General features: G+C 38.8%; 2 protein-coding genes across 2 annotated transcripts; both read right to left on the bottom strand.

Annotated features, from left to right (window-relative positions):
* Positions 1-3,627: 3,627 nt before the first annotated feature.
* Positions 3,628-6,758, bottom strand: LOC124140817. The gene is made up of 3 exons (XM_046508590.2): positions 6,315-6,758; positions 5,022-5,216; positions 3,628-4,721 (listed from the first exon to the last, which is right to left on the bottom strand). The coding sequence occupies exons 1-3, from the start codon at positions 6,604-6,606 to the stop codon at positions 4,516-4,518; spliced, it is 693 nt and encodes a 230-aa protein (XP_046364546.1). The 5' UTR covers positions 6,607-6,758; the 3' UTR covers positions 3,628-4,515.
* Positions 6,759-11,256: 4,498 nt separating this feature from the next.
* Positions 11,257-13,695, bottom strand: LOC124140815 (C-type lectin lectoxin-Lio2-like). Its single transcript, XM_046508589.2, has 3 exons — positions 13,371-13,695; positions 12,047-12,241; positions 11,257-11,746 (listed from the first exon to the last, which is right to left on the bottom strand). Exons 1-3 carry the CDS (start codon positions 13,660-13,662, stop codon positions 11,541-11,543), a joined length of 693 nt encoding a protein of 230 aa, XP_046364545.1. The 5' UTR covers positions 13,663-13,695; the 3' UTR covers positions 11,257-11,540.
* Positions 13,696-23,180: the final 9,485 nt, after the last annotated feature.

Below are 23,180 nucleotides of genomic sequence, written 5' to 3'. Positions count from 1 at the left end.
TAGCTCACTGAGATACCATGCCGCAGTTAACATGAATATCCCACTCAGACACAGTATACTGACTCCGAGCCGACCAGTCCTTGTTTTAGCCCCTTAATGTCGAGCGCCAGACAGGGTAACAACAAGTACCATCTTTTAACGTCTTTGGGTATGACGCGGCCGGGGATCGAACTCCGGACCTTCCGCTCTCCGGCCGGAAGCTCTACCACTAGACCACGGAGGCGGCATGCAGGGTAAGGAAGTGTAAGCAAGGGGAGGAGGGGATTGGTTTAAAGTACAAATTTGTTGTTGTTAAAGTAGCTAGCTTTGGAAAGCACAATAAAAGAAATAGTACCTTTTAACGTTCAGCACAAGGAAAACCAAGGCAAGAAAACACATAACTGGGCCTGACAGGCAGAACTTGGTGTATACCCACTATTGGCACCAATAATATTCAAAATAATTGATTACATGTCCTATATAGATAACACAACACATGCCATTCTTCAACATGCTTTGGCAGCAAATATCAATATTTCTCGTCAAAATGTTGGCTGTGTTAAATATAACAAACTTTTCAAATAGTAAACACAAATAAATGTAATGAATCCAGTGTAAATAAAGTTTAGTCCAAATGTAAAAAATATGTTCACGCATTCATTACGGGATTCCCATTTATCCAACAGCAAGTTAAGAACACACACTCTCTCTCTCTCTCTCTCTCTCTCTCTCTCTCTCTCTCTCTCTCTCTCTCTCTCTCTCTCATTTCTCAAAACTTCGTTTAAACAATCACAAACTAAAAATTAAAAATGGTAGATATACAAAATCACCAACCCCAATAGAACAACGTCTCTGTGGAACATGTGATGTTTTAGAAAATGAGCAACATTAGGCACAACCAAGAAAGAGAATCACAAATAATCCTCAAACATTATTAAGAATAACATACGATACATTGCAAAGGTAGTGTGCAATAGAGCTATTAGGGTAAGGGAGATTAGCACTCACTCTTAGTGATACAGCTTGAATAGGATACGATGTACAGCATTACAAGGTCAGTGTGTGATAAAGCTCTATACTTTGCCTGTATCTAAAGGAGATAATCGGTCAATGCGCAAGTTTATTCTTACAAACTATAGACTGGTTAACTTTATTAGAAGGAGATATATCTCCACTACACATGTTTATTTCTTTTAAAACACAATGAAAACATTGCATGGATTATCTACATTACGAAACATGACTAAGTCACAAAATGTGACAGGCGATTGGTTAAAACGTCCAGACTAAGTCACTCTCATTTCATTTTAAAAACTCCAATATTTTTAGAGAAACCAAAATGGCGCTCTCCTTCAGTCAAAAACAAACAAACCCTTATACTTCCCCGCCTTCGGGGCTGGGAAGAATAAATCAGCAGTAGAAACATTTAAAGTGTACTTTTATGCATACTTTTATTATCGTATTTGTACAAGTTTCTGATACCTACTGTACATGTTAGAAATTTCAATAAAATATTAGAAGTTCACGAGACACAGTGGGTATTTGTATCGTGTTTGGTAAGGTTTCACACACATACAGTACATGTTTTCACTTATCCTCCCAAACTGGCTTCCACATGAAATATTGCTTCAATGAAATTGAGACACAATGCTTTTCAGACCATTGTGACGTCATCGGTTACCCTCACTTTGAAGAATGATATTGGGATGATAAATAGAATCTCACCCTCTTTACTCGTGATATCAAATATATCAACTCAAGACGATACAAGTTTTCAACTTTTAAAGTTCTTACAGTTTACATCAAAAGACACTCGTGTGAGATTTTCATGATTTTGTAGTTCGTTGACCAACTGCGTTCAGAATCATATGGTTGTCTCATGGCACGTCAGAAGTGTGTGTCATTCCAACATGTATGATAAAATGGGTTACCCTTCAAAAATCGATCGCCGGCAAAGAGATAAAATGTGTGTATTTATTAAAATGTTCTATAGCAGAACGCCCTAGTACTTATAAGATCTTATACCATAAAATACATTTGTCAGTTTCCACAAAATCCTCCATTTACTGAATCATTATCACCATTCAAAAACCCGAATGAAAAATTGATTAAGAGTAACAGAACAAAGCAGGTAATTCAGAGTACATTTATAGTTATATATTGTATTGATCAACATGGACATATGGTTGACTGGTTCATTGTAAACGATTCTAGTTTTAGTTGTGTCCATTATTACGAAGCGAATGTTCTTTGGGTTTTTTCGATGTGAAAAGTAGTATCGACCTCAGATCAAAGAGTTTCGATTATGTTAAAAGGGGTTTGATAATAAAACTGTAGTGTTTCGAAAAACAGATATGTCACATTAATTGTTTATCGTAATTAAAACGCTGTGGGACAATAAATCTTTGGGGGTGCAACGAGCAGTTTATTTGTATTTAAAAGTAATCAGTATTATGGGCATCTGCTTTAAGGATTCTAATAATATGTACAAGATTTAAAATGTCTGACAAATCCATTTTATGAAATGCGGGGTTAATGTTGGTATCTTTCACAAATATTAAATCGATCATCTGTACCTTTTCTCCAAATACTGGCTGTCATATCTTGCCCACTTTTGCTTGCGATCGTTCAGCCATTGCGTTCATCTAAGTTGCCCAGGTTCATCTATGGGGAACAACTCACTAGATCCTTCCCTCTCAAAATTAACGCCATCACGTTTCGAGCACGTATTCGAATCTCCAGAAATGACGTCATAGTAGAACAATGTTTTATTGTAAAATAAAACACGTTACGTTCTTCATTGTTCTTTGCGATTTATCATGTAGCTATCCTATATTAACCATTAAATGACAATAAGAATTTTTTTACATTAGATATACATGGACATGACATTGTACTCTTTATCATCCACTGTGTGGTGCATTGGTGTAACCTAGTGGTTAAACCATTCGCTCATCCCGCCTAAGATTAAGGATCAATTCCCCACGTGGATACAATGAGACCTGAACACATTGGACTAGCCTAGTGTTTACAAAATTAGACCAATATGATGTGAAATTTTTGCTTTTAAGTGAGGAGAGACGGAAGGTGATTGACCCGATCCCCGGCCGCATAAAACCAAAAAACGTCAAAGGACGGTACTTGTTGCTACCCTGCACGACGTTGCGCATTAAGCGCATAAAACAAGGAGTGGTCGGCTCGGAGCATACTTTATCTGAGTGAGGTATCCATGTTAAGCTGTGGGCTAGCACTATAAAATCGGGTATAAGTATTTTCTACCTCAGGTTTGTCTGGTCCAGATTCGAATGCATATGTCTCTCATTAAACGACAACCAACTGGACCTTTTGACACTGTAACAACCTCGTTAATTCAAAGATGCGATTTAGAATTGGTCTACTGCAACCTACGGAAGAGGCAACTATGCATGTATTAGAGAAGCTACGAACGGGATCAGGTGATCAGGCTCGCTGACTTTGTTGATGCATGCCATCGTATCCTATTTGCGTAGATCGATGCTCATAGGGCTTAATCACTAGATTGTCTGGTCCAGATTCGACTGTTGGCAGATCACCATCTCATAGCTGGAATATTTCTGAATGCTGTGTTAAAGAACAAACAATCAAACAAAACTAATTCAAAGTCCTCAGGACCTTTGAAACTAACGAGTCAACCTTGATTGAAGTCAGTATAAGGCAATATTTCTTTTGGCATCATGTCGACATGATGACGCTATTCAAAGTAAACAATATATGGATTTACTGATGCCGGTGTATATACATATTTTATTTTAAATTATCCAAACAATGCGTAATTGGAGGTTTTTGATACACTTTGCAGATTTCCCGATAGCCATTATGTCAAGTTTCATTTCATTTAAAGCACAGACGGCATTACTAGTTGCAACAAATAGTTCAGAGCTCCGTTTAAGAATATCCGATTGTTTTGAGAAAGTACACAATACATTTATTGGGGAAATGTCATTTGTATATGTCACTGTGATAGTTGTTTGAAATCTTGAGTGGATTGTGTCTCATTCACTCATGTACTGCCCAAACTCGATTATTTACAGTCCAATCAGATAAAACAGCATTGTTCCATAAAATGTGGCGTAGAACATCATTCACTCTATTCCTCACTTTTAGTCGAACGGGTTTCCATACTGTTCCTGTAGTGAGGCTTTGGTGTAAAACACGATAACATAAGTAATGTATATGACACACGTTCTTGATTGGAAAAATGCTGATTTTAGTTTATGTAATGATGTTGTTGCATACATATTTACAGCCATGTATGTACATACTTTTTAAATTTTGTAATGGACATCATCACATAAACTGAATCTTCACTCCAGTGGTCATAAAAAACTCTCTTTCCAGAACTTCCCACACCAACAATTTGTGAATAAAACTAAATAATCCGGCAATACTCTACGAAAACCGACGACATTACTGCATCTCTCAGCATCAGGTTGGTATTTTCCAGTCTCATATATGGTTCAATATGATTTCTCACTGCTCTCATTGCTATCTCTGATTTTATAGAGGTATCTCACAGACAGCTGCGCGATTCTCACTGCATGTTCTGTCGGACATTCCAACATTGGTCAAACGTACACAGTTCTGAAAGCTTACGTTGTCAGGTTCGCCAGGTGCCCACTTCCAGACATAAGTTGAACCGTCCTTCCAGGTAAAGACATTGTTGACTTGCTGCATTCCAACCCAGAGAGAGTCTGACACATCCGCTGCCAAGAGAAAACTCAGTAAACTTATGAGCCACCCATGGCATCAACCACTCATTTACAAGAGACCCGAATATTGTTATATAAAAATGGTCTTGGTATAGCACTGTCTTTTAATAAAAGAGACCGCGAGTCTGTTATGAGGTTAATACTTTACTATAGAAGGACAGAACTTACTGACGCTCCTCTGATATGAGACATTTTAGCTACAGGACACTGTACAATGTATATATTGAATCTCATTCTGTGTTCATAGGTATTCTACAGCAGGTCACAAGGTACAAACGGGCACCATATACTGACCCTGACTCTGGAATGAGGTCATGAACTCCTGTTTCTCCTGACTGTTGAGGACGACAAGGCGACCACCTTCAGAATGGCACAGATCATTTTGAGAAGTCCAGTTGTTGGAGATTGATATCAACTTGTAACACATCCGGGGAGACAACACGGACGTGTAGCCCCTGGATACATGACATGGGTCTGGATCAGGAAGCGCTGAAAGTGAATAACCCCGTTTCTCTATCATCTTCGTTTTCATTTTGCAAAAGGCATCTCAATGTGTAACAGAACATGTTGGAAGTTGGTTAACAGTCTCCGGAATGTGGTGAGTATTTCAGTTAAATAACGGCTTTTCAACTGTGAGGAAGTGACGTAAGTCAGAGACGTTCAGACAATTAAGCTAATGGTACTGACAAATCTAATTGCATTATCAGACGAATCTATGTTTTTGAAACCATGATCATTCATATTTGTCATGTACCACACAATGGGTGAGTGAGTGAGTGAGTATGGTTTAACGCCACTTCTAGCAATATCACGATGAGGGACACCGGAAAATTGGCTGCACACATTGTACCCATTTGGGGAATCCAACTAGGGTCTTTAGGCATGACGAGCCAAAGCTTTAACCAGTAGGCTACCCAACCGCCCCCATGTACCACACAGCGAATATTCTACCACCTTTGACGACTGGTCAACTCCTCCCTATTTCCAGAAGGTACTGATGATGATTGTCCTACATTGCTGCAATTGTCCGATATACCCCGATCGAACACTAACTAGTCATGTCTAGACCCAGCAAAGCAGTCACTGACAAAATGACAAATGATCCCCGCCATACGGGAAACGATGCCATGACTAAAGTGACCACATGAACCAGTTTAGTCGCCTCCAGCTGACCAGCAATCTTGTGTTCTGACCTGATACCCAAAGGGGTCACAATTGAAAAATATACATTGCAGTAGTTAAATCACAATGGTTATGGTTATTTTCACCATTTATCATTTTACCTGATGATACTACAGCAGTCACAACGTTCATGCTGTATGAACATAGATCAGGTAAAAAATTGCTCTTTCGATATTTCAAATAAAACATAAACTCAAATTATAATAGTCATGGAATCAGCCTAAGCTTCCGTGAAATTACAATTCTTGAAACATATTGAGTTGTTTTTTTATTTACTTCTGTCAAGGTGTTTCCTATTCTAGTATAGACACAAATTGTGTCTCCCTGCACAAACACAAGATGGCAGCAATGGTTGAATCAGTGTTCAATGTCTAAATTGCCACTACAAGTGTCCTATGATCTCACCTCCTGCCTTGATGAATTGCTTGGCTCTAGGGAATGATTTCGCAGATGACGTGAGAGTAGATCTGTACATGTTGCAGTTTCCACCAAGGTAGGTGACAGCAGCACAGAGTCCGTCCTGGGCACAGAGACCAGCACAGGTCCTTTCATCAAGGGATGTCTGTATGCTGGAGGGATGTTCCCGTGCCTGTAAACCTTCCAGTGTTATTTGTCTCTCAAAACGATGCCTGAAATCGCCGTTTCCTGCATACGCGACTGGGATGAAGACAATGACCAGACACAACACAGCGTTCATCTTGCTTCAGTGTAACACGACATGTACTGCAGTGTGTTATGACATCTGTTACCAATGTAATTAGATGTATACTATATTATTCAGGTTCTTTCACAGTGCAACGGGGATGTTTTCTCCAAATATCATGTTCCAAAGACAATCTTGAAATGTTAATGCGGTCACAGTGGATTTATTCAAAAGACATCGATTGGACAACGAATGTTTATTATTTTGTATCACTACCGTGAAATAAATGTTCAATCAGCTGTAAGAAAATATTATAGATTTAATCCAGGTTGGTCAATAGAGGCAGGTATTACTCTAAAAACTAATTCAATCTGGTCTCCTCATTATCAACGGTCTGTTCAACATCCATTCCTTTTACCGTTAAATAAAGAATATTTTCGAGTTTGTTAACCAATTTCGACTCGTATACTTAACGACCCGTGCAGATTCGGGGTAGAATAGATCTTCAGAATAAGTAACAGACAGTTAATAATGAGGCACCCTAACTTAACTAGTTTGCATACAATTTCCAGACGGCGCTTATAGTTTAAAGAAAGTTTAATTCAAAGGTAGTGATACATAGAGAATCTCACCCAAGTGTCTTTTGATATCAAATATATAAATGAGTGTTGATATTTTTTATGTCAAAAGACACGAGGGTGAGATTTTATTTATCATCCAACAGCATTCTTCCACCTTTTTCAGTTTGTATACGACCCGTGAAGATTCCAGGGTAGAATAGGTCTTCAGCAACCCATGCTTGCCGTAAAAAGTGACTATGCTTGTTGTAAGAGGCGACTAGCGGGATCCCGTGGTCAGGCTTACTGACTTGGTTGATACATGTCATCGATCCCGATGCGCATGATATTAATCACTGGATTGTCTGGTCAAGACTCGTTTATTTACAGACCGCTGGAATATTGCTGAGTGCGGCGTAAAACAACAAACCAACCAGCCAACCATCATATACTTAACTATATGTTACTCCTTAATTAGAGGAGGTCACATTTCTCAAAACTTCGCTTAAATAATAACAAACTAAAAATTAAAAATGGTAAATACACAAAATCACCAACCCCATAAAACTTGGAGGACGCAACGAGTCGTTTATTTCGTATTTGAAATATCAGTATTATGTACATCTTCTTTAAGGATTCTAATAAAATGTACAAGATTTAAAATATTTACCCGTATCTAATTAATGATGGCTCCCTGCATAAAATCCGACCGCGGCAATGTAGCACAAGTCTATTAAGTCGTGTATCTGTACTTTTTCTCCAAATAGCGGCTGTCATATCTTGTCCACTTTTGCATGCGCTCGTTCGGCCATTGCGTTCATCTAAGTTGCCCAGGAACATCTATGGGGAACAACTTACTAGATCCTTTCCTCTCAAAATTAACGCCATCACGTTTCGAGCACATATTCGAATCTCCAGAAATGACGTCATAATGGAACAATATTTTATCGTAAAATATAACACACTTCGTTCTTCGTTGTTCTTTGCGATTTATCATGTAGTTATCTTATATAAACCATTCAATGACAATAAGAATTTTTTTACATTAAATATACATAGATATGACATTGAACTCTTTATCATCAACTGTGTGGTGCATTGGTGTAACTTCGTGGTTAAACTATTTGCTCATCCCGCCTGAGATCCAGGATGAATTCCCCTCGTGTTTACAAAATTAGACCAACATGATGTAAAATATTTGCTTTTAAGTGAGGAGAGACGGAAGGTGAGTGACCCGATATCTGGCCGCATGAAACCAAAAAAACGTCAAAGGATGGTACTTGTTGCTACCCTGCATGACGTTAGGCATTAAGCGCATAAAACAAGGACTGGTCGGCTCGGAGCATACTTTATCTGAGTGAGGTATCCATGTTAAACTGTGGGCTAGCACTATAAAATCGGGTATTAGCATTTTCTACCTCTGGTTTGTCTGGTCCAGATTGGAATGCATATGTCTCTCATTAAACGACAACCAACTGGACCTTTTGACACTGTAACAACCTCATTAATTCAAAGATGCGATTTAGAATTGGTCTACTGCAACCTACGGAAGAGGCAACTATGCTTGTATTAGAGAAGCTACGAACGGGATCAGGTAATCAGGTTCGCTGACTTTGTTGATGCATGCCATCGTATCCTATTTGGGTGGATCGATGCTCATGGGGGTTAATCACTAGATTGTCTGGTCCAGATTCGATTGTTGGCGGGATCACCATCTCATAGCTGGAATATTTCTGAATGCTGTGTTAAAGAACAAACAATCAAATAAAAATAGTCAAAGTCCTCAGGACCTTTGAAACTATAGAGTCAACCTTGATTGAACTCTGTATAAGGCAATATTTCTTTTGGCATTAAACGTAAACAATATATGGATTTACTGATGCCAGTGTATATACATATTTTATTTTCAATTATCTTAACAATGCGTATTGGACATTTTTGACATACTTCGCAGATTTTCCGATAGCCATTATGTCAAGTTTCATTTCATTTAAAGCACAAACGTCATTACTAGATGTAACAAATCGCTCACAGCTCCGTTTAGGAATATCCGATTGTTTTGAGAAAGTACACAATACATTTATTGGGGAAATGTCATTTGTATATGTCACTGTGATGGTTGGTTGAAATCTTGAGTGGATTGTGGCTCATTTACTCATGCACTGCCCAAACTCGATTATTTACAGTCCAATGAGATAAAGCAGCATTGTTCCATAAAATGTGGCGTAAAACATCATTCAGTCTATTTCTCACTTTTAGTAGAACGGGTTTCCATTCTAGATCTGTTCCTGTAGTGAGGCTTTGGTGTAAAACACGATAACATAAGCAATGTATATGACACACGTCAATGATTGGAAAAATGCTGATTTTAGTTTATGTAATGGTGTTGTTGCATACATATTTACAGCCGTGTATGTAAACACTTTTTAAATTTTGTAATAGACATCATCACATAAACTGAATCTTCACTCCAGTGGTCATAAAAAAACCTCTCTTTCCAGAACCTCCCACACCGACAATTTGTGAATAAAACTAAATAATCCGGCAATACTCTACGAAAACCGAAGACATTACTGTATCTCTCAGCATCAGGTTGGTATCTTGCAGTCTCGTATATGGTTCAATATGATTTCTCACAGCTCTCCTGGTATCTCCGATTTTATAGAGGTATCTCACAGAAAGCTGCGCGATTACCACACAAGTCCATTTTATAAACAGCGAGGTTAATGTTGGTATCTTTCACAAATATTAAGTCGATTATCTGTACTTTTTCTCCAAATACCGGCTATCATATCTTGTCCACTTTTGCATGCGCTCGTTCGGCCATTGCGTTCATCTAAGTTGCACGTGAACATCTATGGGGAACAGCTAACTAGATCCTTACCTCTCAAAATTAACGCCATCACGTTTCGAGCACATATTCGAATCTCCAGAAATGACGTCATAATAGAATAATGTTTTATCGTAAAATAAAACACGTTACATTCTTCATTGTTCTTTGCGATTTATCATGTAGTTATCCTATATTAACCATTAAACGACAATAAGAATTTTTTTACATTAAATATACATGGATATGACAATATACTCTTTATCATCCACTGTGTGGTGCATTGGTGTAACTTCGTGGTTAAACCATTCGCTCATCCCGCCTAAGATCAAGGATCAATTCCCCACGTGGATACAATGAGACCTGAATACATTTGACTAGCCTAGTGTTTATAAAATTAGACCAGTATGATGTGAAATATTTGCTTTAATGTGAGGTGAAACGGAAGGTGAGTGAGTGACCCGATCCCCGGCCGCATCAAACCAAAAGACATCAAAGGATGGTACTTGTGGCTACCCTGCATGACGTTAGGCATTAAGCGTACAAAACAATGACTGGTCGGCTCGGAGCATACTTTATGTGAGTGAGGTATCCATGTTAAACTGTGGGCTAGCACTATAAAATCGGGCATCAGTATTTTCTTCCTCTGGTTTGTTTGGTCCATATTCGAATGCACATGTCGCTCATTAAACGACAACCAACTGGACTATTTGACACTGTAACAACCTCATTAATTCAAAGATGCGATTTACATTTGGTCTGTTGCAACCTTATGGAGTTTCTACAGGCATCATGTCGACAAGACGACGATATTCAACGTAAACAATACACGGATTTACTGATGTCAGTTTATATGCATATTTTATTTTTAATTATCCAAACAATGCGTAAATGGAGGTTTTCGACACACTTCGCAAGTTTGTCGAAAGCCAGTATGTCAAGTTTCATTTGATTTACACCACAAACGTCATTACTAGTTGTAACAAATAGCTCACAGCTCCGTTTAAGAATATCTGATTATTTCTAGAAAGTACACAATACATTTATTGGGGAAATGTCATTTGTATATGTCACTGTGATACTTGGTTGAAATCTTGAGTGGATTGTGGCTCATTCACTCATGTACTGCCCAAACTCGATTATTTACAGTCCAACGAGAAATACCAGCATTGTTCCATAAAATGTGACGTAAAACATCATTCTCTCTATTTCTCACTTTTAGTCGAACGGGTTTCCATGCTGTTACTGTAGTGAGGCTTTGGTGTAAAACACGATAACATAAGAATTGTATATGACACACGTTAATGATTGGAAAAATGCTGATTTTAGTTTATTTAATGATGTTGTTGCATACATGTTTACGTACATGTATGTAAACACTTTTTAAATTTTGTAATGGACATCATCACATAAACTGAATCTTCACTCCAGTGGTCATAAAAAATCTCTTTCCAGAACCTCCCACACCGACAATTTGTGAATAAAACTTAATAATCAGGCAATACTAGACATTACTGTATCTCTCAGCATGAGGTTGGCATCTTGCAGTCTCATATATGGTTCAATATGATTTCTCACTGCTCTCATTGCTATCTCCGATTTTATAGAGGTATCTCACAGACAGCTGCGTGATTTCTGCTGCATTGTCTGTCGGACATTCCACTATTGGTCAAACGTACACAGTTCTGATTGCTTACGTTGTCAGGTTCGCCATGTGCCCACTTCCAGACATAAGTTGAACTGTCCTCCCAGATAAACACATTGTTGACTTGCTGCATTCCAACCCAGAGAAGGTCTGACACATGCGCTGCCAAGAGAAAACTCAGTGAACTTATGAGCCACCCATGGCATCAACCACACATTCACAAGAGACCCGAATATAGTAATATAAAAATGGTCTTGGTATGGCACTGTCCTTTAATAAAAGAGACCGCGAGTCTGTAGTGAGGTTAATACTTTACTATAGACGGACACAACTTACTGACGATACTCTGATATGAGACATTTTAGCTACAGGACACTGTACAATGTATATATTGAATCTCATTCTGTGTTCATAGGTATTCTACAGAAGGTCACAGTGTACAAACGGGCACCATATACTGACCTTGACTCTGGAATGAGCTCATGAACTCCTGTTTCTCCTGACTGTTGAGGACGACAAGGCGGCCACCTTCAGAATGGCACAGATCATTTTGAGAAGCATAGTTGTTGGAGATTGATATCAACTTGTAACACAGCCGGGGAGACAACACGGACGTGTAGCCCCTGGATACAGGACATGGGTCTGGATCAGGAAGCGCTGAAAGTGAATAGCCACGTTTCTCTATCATCTTCGTTTTCATTTTGCAAAACCATCTAAATGTGTAACAGAACATGTTGGAAGTTGGTTAACAGTCTCCGGAATGTGGTGAGTATTTCAGTTAAATAACGGCTTGTCAACAGTGTGGAAGTGACGTAGGTCAGAGACGTTCAGACAAGTAAATTAATGGTGCTGACAAACCTAATTACATAATCAGACGAATCTGTGTTTTTGAAACCATGATCATTCATATTTGTCATGTACCACACAGTGGGTAATTGAGTGAGTATGGTTTAACGCCGCTTCTAGCAATGTCATGGTGGGGGGACACCGGAAAATGGCCTGCACACATTGTACCCATTTGGGGAATCCAACTAGGGTCTTTAGGCGTGACGAGCCAAAGCTTTAACCACTAGACCACCCCACCGCCCCCATGTACCACACAGCGAATATTCCACCACCTTTGACGACTGGGCCACTCCTCCCTATTTCCAGAAGGTACTGATGTGGATTGTCCTACATTACTGCAATTGTCCGATAAATCCCGAACACTAACTAATCATGTCTACACCCAGAAACCCATTGAATGACAAAATGAGGAATGAATGATCACCGCCATCGGGACACGATGCCATGACTTGAGTGACCATATAAAACAATTTAGTGGCCTCTAGCTGACCAACAATTGTGTATTCTTATCTGGTATCTGGGTCATAATTGAAAAAATATACATTGCAGTAGTTAAATCACAATGGTTATCGTTATAAGTGACAGTATTTATTAAGTTTGGATGTAAATCGACTGGAGTACCAAAATTGAAACAAATTACATGATACTACAGTAGTCACAACGTTCACATTGCATGAACATACATCAGGTTAAAAAGTCCTCTTTATAGATGTTAAATTAAACATAAACTCAAATTATAATAGTCATGGCATCAGCCTTAGCTTCCATGAAATTACAGTTCTTGAAACACATAGAGGTTTTTTTTATTTACTTCTGTCAAGGTGTTTCCTATTCTGGTATAATCATAAATTATGTCTCCCTGCACAAACACAAGATGGCAGCAATTGTTGAATCAGTGTTCAATGTCTAAATTGCCACTACAAGTGTCCTATGATCTCACCTCCTGCCTTGATGAAGTGCTTGGCTCCAGGGAATGATTTCGCAGATGACGTGAGAGTAGATCTGTACATGTTGCAGTTTCCACCAAGGTAGGTGACAGCAGCACAGAGTCCGTCCTGGGCACAGAGACCAGCACAGGTCCTTTCATCAAGAGATGTCTGTATGCTGGAGGGATGTTCCCGTGCCTGTAAACCTTCCAGTGTTATTTGTCTCTCAAAACGATGCCTGAAATCGCCGTTTCCTGCATACGCGACTGGGATGAAGCCAATGACCAGACACAACACAGCGTTCATCTTGCTTCAGTGTAACACGACAGTTACTGCAGTGTGTTATGACATCTGTTACCAATGTAATTAGATGTATACTATATTATTCAGGTTAATTCAGTGCAACCAGGATGTTTTCTCCAAATATCATGTTCCAAAGACAATCTTGAAATGTTAATGCGGTCACAGTGGATTTATTCAAAAGACATCGATTGGACAACGAATGTTTATTATTTTGTATCACTACCGTGAAATAAATGTTCAATCAGCTGTAAGAAAATATTATAGATTTATTCCAGGTTGGTCAATAGAGGCAGGTATTACTCTGAAAACTAATTCAATCTGGTCTCCTCATTATCAACGGTCTGTTCAACATCCATTCCTTTTACCGTTAAATAAAGAATATTTTCGAGTTTGTTAACCAATTTCGACTCGTATACTTAACGACCCGTGCAGATTCGGGGTAGAATAGATCTTCAGAATAAGTAACAGACAGTTAATAATGAGGCACCCTAACTTAACTAGTTTGCATACAATTTCCAGACGGCGCTTATAGTTTAAAGAAAGTTTAATTCAAAGGTAGTGATACATAGAGAATCTCACCCAAGTGTCTTTTGATATCAAATATATTAATGAGTGTTGATATTTTTTATGTCAAAAGACACGAGGGTGAGATTTTATTTATCATCCAACAGCATTCTTCCACCTTTTTCAGTTTGTATACGACCCGTGAAGATTCCAGGGTAGAATAGGTCTTCAGCAACCCATGCTTGCCGTAAAACGTGACTATGCTTGTCGTAAGAGGCGACTAACGGGATCCCGTGGTCAGGCTCGCTGACTTGGTTGATACATGTCATCGATCCCAATGGGCATGATATTAATCACTGGATTGTCTGGTCAAGACTCGTTTATTTACAGACCGCTGGAATATTGCTGAGTGCGGCGTAAAACAACAAACCAACCAGCCAACCATCATATACTTAACTATATGTTACTCCTTAATTAGAGGAGGTCACATTTCTCAAAACTTCGCTTAAATAATAACAAACTAAAAATTAAAAATGGTAAATACACAAAATCACCAACCCCATAAAACTTGGAGGACGCAACGAGTCGTTTATTTCGTATTTGAAATATCAGTATTATGTGCATCTTCCTTAAGGATTCTAATAAAATGTTCAAGATTTAAAATATTTACCCGTATCTAATTAATGATGGCTCCCTGCATAAAATCCGACCGCGGCAATGTAGCACAAGTCTATTAAGTCGTGTATCTGTACTTTTTCTCCAAATAGCGTCTCTCATATCTTGTCCACTTTTGCATGCGATCGTTCGGCCATTGCGTTCATCTAAGTTGCACAGGAACATCTATGGGGAACAACTTACTAGATCCTTTCCTCTCAAAATTAACGCCATCACGTTTCGAGCACATATTCGAATCTCCAGAAATGACGTCATAATAGAACAATATTTTATCGTAAAATATAACACACTTCGTTCTTCGTTGTTCTTTGCGATTTATCACGTAGTTATCTTATATAAACCATTCAATGACAATAAGAATTTTTTTACATTAAATATACATAGATATGACATTGAACTCTTTATCATCAACTGTGTGGTGCATTGGTGTAACTTCGTGGTTAAACTATTTGCTCATCCCGCCTGAGATCCAGGATGAATTCCCCTCGTGTTTACAAAATTAGACCAACATGATGTAAAATATTTGCTTTTAAGTGAGGAGAGACGGAAGGTGAGTGACCCGATATCTGGCCGCATGAAACCAAAAAAACGTCAAAGGATGGTACTTGTTGCTACCCTGCATGACGTTAGGCATTAAGCGCATAAAACAAGGACTGGTCGGCTCGGAGCATACTTTATCTGAGTGAGGTATCCATGTTAAACTGTGGGCTAGCACTATAAAATCGGGTATTAGCATTTTCTACCTCTGGTTTGTCTGGTCCAGATTGGAATGCATATGTCTCTCATTAAACGACAACCAACTGGACCTTTTGACACTGTAACAACCTCATTAATTCAAAGATGCGATTTAGAATTGGTCTACTGCAACCTACGGAAGAGGCAACTATGCTTGTATTAGAGAAGCTACGAACGGGATCAGGTAATCAGGTTCGCTGACTTTGTTGATGCATGCCATCGTATCCTATTTGGGTGGATCGATGCTCATGGGGGTTAATCACTAGATTGTCTGGTCCAGATTCGATTGTTGGCAGATCACCATCTCATAGCTGGAATATTTCTGAATGCTGTGTTAAAGAACAACCAATCAAATAAAAATAGTCAAAGTCCTCAGGACCTTTGAAATTATAGAGTCAACCTTGATTGAACTCTGTATAAGGCAATATTTCTTTTGGCATTAAACGTAAACAATATATGGATTTACTGATGCCAGTGTATATACATATTTTATTTTCAATTATCTAATCAATACGTATTGGACATTTTTGACATACTTTGCAGATTTTCCGATAGCCATTATGTCAAGTTTCATTTCATTTAAAGCACAAACGTCATTACTAGATGTAACAAATCGCTCACAGCTCCGTTTAAGAATATCCGATTGTTTTGAGAAAGTACACAATACATTTATTGGGGAAATGTCATTTGTATATGTCACTGTGATGGTTGGTTGAAATCTTGAGTGGATTGTGGCTCATTTACTCATGCACTGCCCAAACTCGATTATTTACAGTCCAATGAGATAAAGCAGCATTGTTCCATAAAATGTGGCGTAAAACATCATTCACTCTATTTCTCACTTTAAGTAGAACGGGTTTCCATTCTAGATCTGTTCCTGTAGTGAGGCTTTGGTGTAAAACACGATAACATAAGCAATGTATATGACACACGTCAATGATCAGAAAAATGCTGATTTTAGTTTATGTAATGGTGTTGTTGCATACATATTTACAGCCATGTATGTAAACACTTTTTAAATTTTGTAATAGACATCATCACATCAACTGAATCTTCACTCCAGTGGTCATAAAAAAACTCTCTTTCCAGAAACTCCCACACCGACAATTTGTGAATTAAACTAAATAATCCGGCAATACTCTACGAAAACCGAAGACATTACTGTATCTCTCAGCATCAGGTTGGTATCTTGCAGTCTCGTATATGGTTCAATATGATTTCTCACTGCTCTCCTGGTATCTCCGATTTTATAGAGGTATCTCACAGACAGCTGCGCGATTACCACACAAGTCCATTTTATAAACAGCGAGGTTAATGTTGGTATCTTTCACAAATATTAAGTCGATTATCTGTACTTTTTCTCCAAATACCGGCTATCATATCTTGTCCACTTTTGCATGCGATCGTTCGGCCATTGCGTTCATCTAAGTTGCACAGGAACATCTATGGGGAACAGCTAACTAGATCCTTACCTCTCAAAATTAACGCCATCACGTTTCGAGCACATATTCGAATCTCCAGAAATGACGTCATAATAGAATAATGTTTTATCGTAAAATAAAACACGTTACGTTCTTCATTGTTCTTTGCGATTTATCATGTAGTTATCTTATATAAACCATTAAATGACAATAAGAATTTTTTTACATTAGATATACATGGATATGACAATGTACTCTTTATCATCCACTGTGTGGTGCATTGGTGTAACCTAGTGGTTAAACCATTCGCTTATCCCGCCTTAGATCAAGGATCAATTCCCCACGTGGATACAATGAGACCTGAATACATTGGACTAGCCTCGTGTTTATAAAATTAGACCAACATGATGTGAAATATTTGCTTTAATGTGATGTGAGACGGAAGGTGAGTGAGTGACCCGATCCCCGGCCGCATCAAACCAAAAGACATCAAAGGATGGTACTTGTGGCTACCCTGCATGACGTTAGGCATTAAGCGTAGAAAACAAGGACTGGTCGGCTCGGAGCATACTTTATGTGAGTGAGGTATCCATGTTAAACTGTGGGCTAGCACTATAAAATCGGGCATCAGTATTTTCTTCCTCTGGTTTGTTTGGTCCAGATTCGAATGCATATGTCGCTCATTAAACGACAACCAACTGGACTATTTGACACTGTAACAACCTCATTAATTCAAAGATGCGATTTACATTTGGTCTGCTGCAACCTACGGAGTTTTTACAGGCATCATGTCGACAAGACGACGATATTCAACGTAAACAATACAAGGATTCACCGATGTCAGTTTATATGCATATTTTATTTTTAATTATCCAAACAATGCGTAATTGGAGGTTTTCGACACACTTCGCAGATTTGCCGAAAGACATTATGTCAAGTTTCATTTTATTTAAACCACAAACCGCATTACTAGTTGCAACAAATAGCTCACAGCTCCGTTTAAGAATATCTGATTATTTCTAGAAAGTACACAATACATTTATTGGGGAAATGTCATTTGTATATGTCACTGTGATACTTGGTTGAAGTCTTTAGTGGATTGTGGCTCATTCACTCATGTACTGCCCAAACTCGATTATTTACAGTCCAACGAGAAATACCAGCAATGTTCCATAGAATGTGGCGTAAAACACCATTCACTCTATTTCTCACTTTTAGTCGAACAGGTTTCCATACTGTTCCTGTAGTGAGGCTTTGGTGTAAAACACGATAACATAAGCAATGTATATGACACACGTTCATCATCGGAAAAATGCTGATTTTAGTTAATGTAATCATGTTGTTGCATACATATTTACAGCCATGTATGTCAACACTTTTTAAATTTTGTAATGGACATCATCACATCAACTGAATCTTCACTCCAGTGGTCATAAAAAACTCTCTTTCAAGAACCTCCCACACCAACAATTTGTGAATAAAACTAAATAATCCGGCAATACTCTACGAAAAACCGAAGACATTACTGTATCTCTCAGCATCAGGTTGGTATCTTGCAGTCTCATATATGGTTCAATATGATTTCTCACTGCTCTCCTGGTATCTCCGATTTTATAGAGGTATCTCACAGACAGCTGCGCGATTACAACACAAGTCCATTTTATAAACAGCGAGGTTAATGTTGGTATCTTTCACAAATATTAAGTCAATTATCTGTACTTTTTCTCCAAATACCGGCTATCATATCTTGTCCACTTTTGCATGCGATCGTTCGGCCATTGCGTTCATCTAAGTTGCCCAGGAACATCTATGGGGAACAACTAACTAGATCCTTACCTCTCAAAAATAACGCCATCACGTTTCGAGCACATATCCGTATCTCCAGAAATGAAGTCATAATAGAACAATGTTTTATCGTAAAATAAAACACGTTACGTTCTTCATTGTTCTTTGTGATTTATCATGTAGTTATCTTATATAAACCATTAAATGACAATAAGAATTTCTTTTACTTTAGATATACATGGATATGACATTGAACTCTTTATCATCCACTGTGTGGTGCATTGGTGTAACTTCGTGGTTAAACTATTTGCTCATCCCGCCTGAGATCCAGGATGAATTCCCCTCGTGTTTACAAAATTAGACCAACATGATGTAAAATATTTGCTTTTAAGTGAGGAGTGACGGAAGGTGAGTGACCCGATATCTGGCCGCATGAAACCAAAAAAACGTCAAAGGATGGTACTTGTTGCTACCCTGCATGACGTTAGGCATTAAGCGCATAAAACAAGGACTGGTCGGCTCGGAGCATACTTTATCTGAGTGAGGTATCCATGTTAAACTGTGGGCTAGCACTATAAAATCGGGTATTAGCATTTTCTACCTCTGGTTTGTCTGGTCCAGATTGGAATGCATATGTCTCTCATTAAACGACAACCAACTGGACCTTTTGACACTGTAACAACCTCATTAATTCAAAGATGCGATTTAGAATTTGTCTGCTGAAACCTACGGAAGAGGCAACTATGCTTGTTTTAAAGAAGCTTCGAACGGGATTAGGTGGTCAGGCTCGCCATCGAATCCTATTTGCGTAGATCGATGCTCAGGGGGGTTAATCACTAGATTGTCTGGTAGAGATTCGATTGTTTGCAGACAACCATCTCATCGCTGGAATATTTCTGAATGTTGCGTTAAAGAACAAACAATCAAACAAAACTAATTCAAAGTCCTCAGGATCTTTAAAACTAAAGAGTCAACCTTGATTGAAGTCAGTGTAAGGTATATTTCTATAGGTATAATGTTGACATGACGACGATATTCAACGTAAACAATACACGGATTTACTGATGTCAGTTTATATGCATACTTTATTTTTAATTATCCAAACAATGCGTAATTGGAGGTTTTCGACACACTTCGCAGATTTGTCAATAGCCATTATGTCAAGTTACATTTCATTTAAATCACAAACGGCATTACTAGTTGTAACAAATAGCTCAAAGCTCCGTTTAAGAATATCCGATTGTTTTGAGAAAGTACTCAATACATTTATTGGGGAAATGTCATTTGTATATGTCACTGTGATACTTGGTTGAAATCATTAGTGGATTACGGCTCATTCACTCATGTACTGCCGAAACTCGATTATACAGTACAACGAGAAGTGGTGCATAAAATGAGACGTAAATCATCATTCACTCTATTTCTCACTTTTAGCATAACGGGTTTCCATACTGTTCCTGTAGTGAGGCTTTGGTGTAAAACACGATAACATAAGCCTTTTGTATGACACACGTTAATGATCGGGAAAATGCTGTTTTTTGTTTATGTAAACAAATTCATATTCTTAAAATGGACATATGTAAACACATTGATGTTGTTGCATACATGTTTACAGAGAATTGCGACTTGGACACCCCTGCGCTTTTTTCAGTAGGCACTGATGATGATTGTATCTTCATTGATTTCAGGACCCGTGAAGATCAGGGTAGAATAGGTCTTCAGCAACCCATGCTTGCCGTAAAAGGTCACTATGCTTGTCGTAAAAGGCGACTAACGGGATCGAGTGGCCAGGCTCGCTGACTTGGTTCATGCATGTCATCGATCCCAATTGCGTTGATCGATGCTCGTGATGTCAATCACTGGATTGTCTGGTCCAGACTCGATTTTTTACAGACCGCCGTCATATAGCTGGAATATTGCTAAGTGTGGCGTTAAACAACAAACAAAACAAACAAACATTGATTTCAGTTAAAGAAATATACTCAAATTATACCATTATTGCACCAGTTTCTGCTTCCAAGAAAATACAATTCTTGAAATATCTCTAGATTTGATGTAGTTCACCGAGTGACGTGCTTACTCCACTGCATTGCACCTATCGAGTCTGGACCTTGAAAACCAGTGACTAAGAAAAGGAGAAATGATCCATGCCATCGGGAAAAGATGACACGATGACCTTTAGTTGGTCAAGTCATAGAACCTGTACAGATGATGCGAGTAGTCCCCTCATCTGACCTGTAAATGTCTGCATGCTGGGGGGGATGTTCTCTTGCCTTTTTATTGTCCAGTGTAACGCGTCTTTCAAAACGATGTCTGGAATCGCCGTTTCCTGCATACGCGACTGGGATGAAGAACATGTTTTGCTTGTTGGTTTGTTGTTTAACGCCGCACTCAGCAATATTCCAGCTTTATGACGGCGGTCTGTAAATAATCGAGTCTGGACCAGACAATCCAGTGATTGATATCATGAGCATCGATCCACGCTATTGGGATCGATGACATGCTTCAACCAAGTCAGCGAGTCTGACCTCCCGATCCCGTTAGTCGCCTTTTACGACAAGCATAGTCGCCTTTTACGGCAAGCATGGGTTGCTGAAGACCAATTCTACCCCGGAATCTTCACGGGTCATGAAGAAAAATGACACAGCACAAAATGACACAGCACATCTTGTTTCAGTGTAACGCGGTAGCGACTGCAGTATGTTTCGACCTCTGTTAACTGTAATGTAATTACATGTGTCTTGTATTATTCAGATTAAATCACAAGTGGGATGGTTTCCATAGTTCCTATGTTCATAACGGATTCCTGAAAATGTTAATGCAAACTCAGTGTGTTAGATAAAAGACATTGATTTGAAAAGGTAAGTTTATTATTTTTTATCATCCAAAATAGGCTCCCACAGAAGATATCACTTGGGTGAGATCAAGCGATATCTACATTGTAGATATCGCTGAAATGAAATTGAATCACAATGCTGTGCAGACCATTGTGACGTTATTGGTTACCATGACGTCACAATGAAATGACATCACTAATGACCATGCTACTGGAGCTGTTAGCAGTACTTTTTACGCTTAAAACACTGCTTATTACTGTATACAAACTGAAAAAGGTGGAAGAATGCTGTTGGATGATAAATAAAATCTCACCCTCGTGTCTTTTGACATCAAATATATCAACACTCATTGATATATTTAATATCAAAAGACACTTTGGTGAGATTCTCTATGTATTACTACCTTTGAATTAAACTTTCTATAAACTATAAGCGCCGTCTGGAAATTGTATGCAAACTAATTAAGTTAGGGTACCTTATTATTAACTGTCTGTTACTTATTCGGCCCTATTACCGTTTATTATCAACGTATCGATTTTGTTTGTTAATTGCGACTTCATACGTCAGGGGACATAGGTGTTAGAGTGTACCTAGATAAAACAAGCCAATGTGCTTAGCTTGTGCAATATTTCCCTTGGGCGAAACGTTGTGAGTAATTTATCGTGATGGTTTTTGGTTTGTTGTTTTACGCCGCACTCAGCAATATTCCAGCTTTATGACAGCGGTCTGTAAATAATCCAGTGATTTACATCATGAACATCGATCCACGCAATTGGGATCGATGCCATGCATCAACCAAGTCAGCGAGCCTGACTACCCGATCCCATTAGTCGCCTGTTACGACAAGCATAGTCGCCTTTTACGGCAAGCATTGGTTGCTGAAGACCTATTCTACCCCGAATCTTATCGTGATGAGAGCAGTTTATTTATCAATAGCAAAGATATATAGATCATATAATTCTGTCCGCAATGGACAGTAAAACAACTACAGTAACACAGATTTGTATTTAAAATTAGTGAGTGAGTATGGTTTTACGCCGCTTTTAGCAATATTCCAGCAATATCACGGCGGGGGACACCAGAAATGGGCTTCACACATTGTACCCATGTCGGGAATCGAGCCCGAGTCTTCGGCGTGACGAGCTAATGCTTTAACCGCTAGGCTACCCGACCGCCCGTATTTAAAATTAGCATGTAACCATGAAATATGACTATTCAAAACAAAACATTAGAACAAACGGGCTATAGATGACCAGCAACCAAAGTTAGGCTAACATATTAAGGACCATGGGTATCTGGACCGCCTCCGTGGTCTTGTGGTAGAGCGTCCGCCCGGAGAGCGGAAGGTCCAGGGTTCGATCCCGGGCCGCGTCATACAAAAAGACGTTAAAAGATTGTACTTGTTGTTACCCTGTCTGGCGCTCGGCATTAAGGGGCTAAAACAAGGACTGGTCGGCTCGGAGTCAGTATACTGTGTCTGAGTGGGGTATTCATGTTAAACTGCGGCATGGTATCTCAGTGAGCTAGCACTATAAATCGGCATCAGTCCGGACTAGTACAAGCA

This window comes from Haliotis rufescens, unplaced genomic scaffold, assembly GCF_023055435.1.
Source record: "Haliotis rufescens isolate VD_foot unplaced genomic scaffold, xgHalRufe1.0.p SCAF_60, whole genome shotgun sequence".
NCBI lineage: Eukaryota > Metazoa > Mollusca > Gastropoda > Lepetellida > Haliotidae > Haliotis > Haliotis rufescens.
This window is presented reverse-complemented; position numbering and strand designations above follow the sequence as displayed.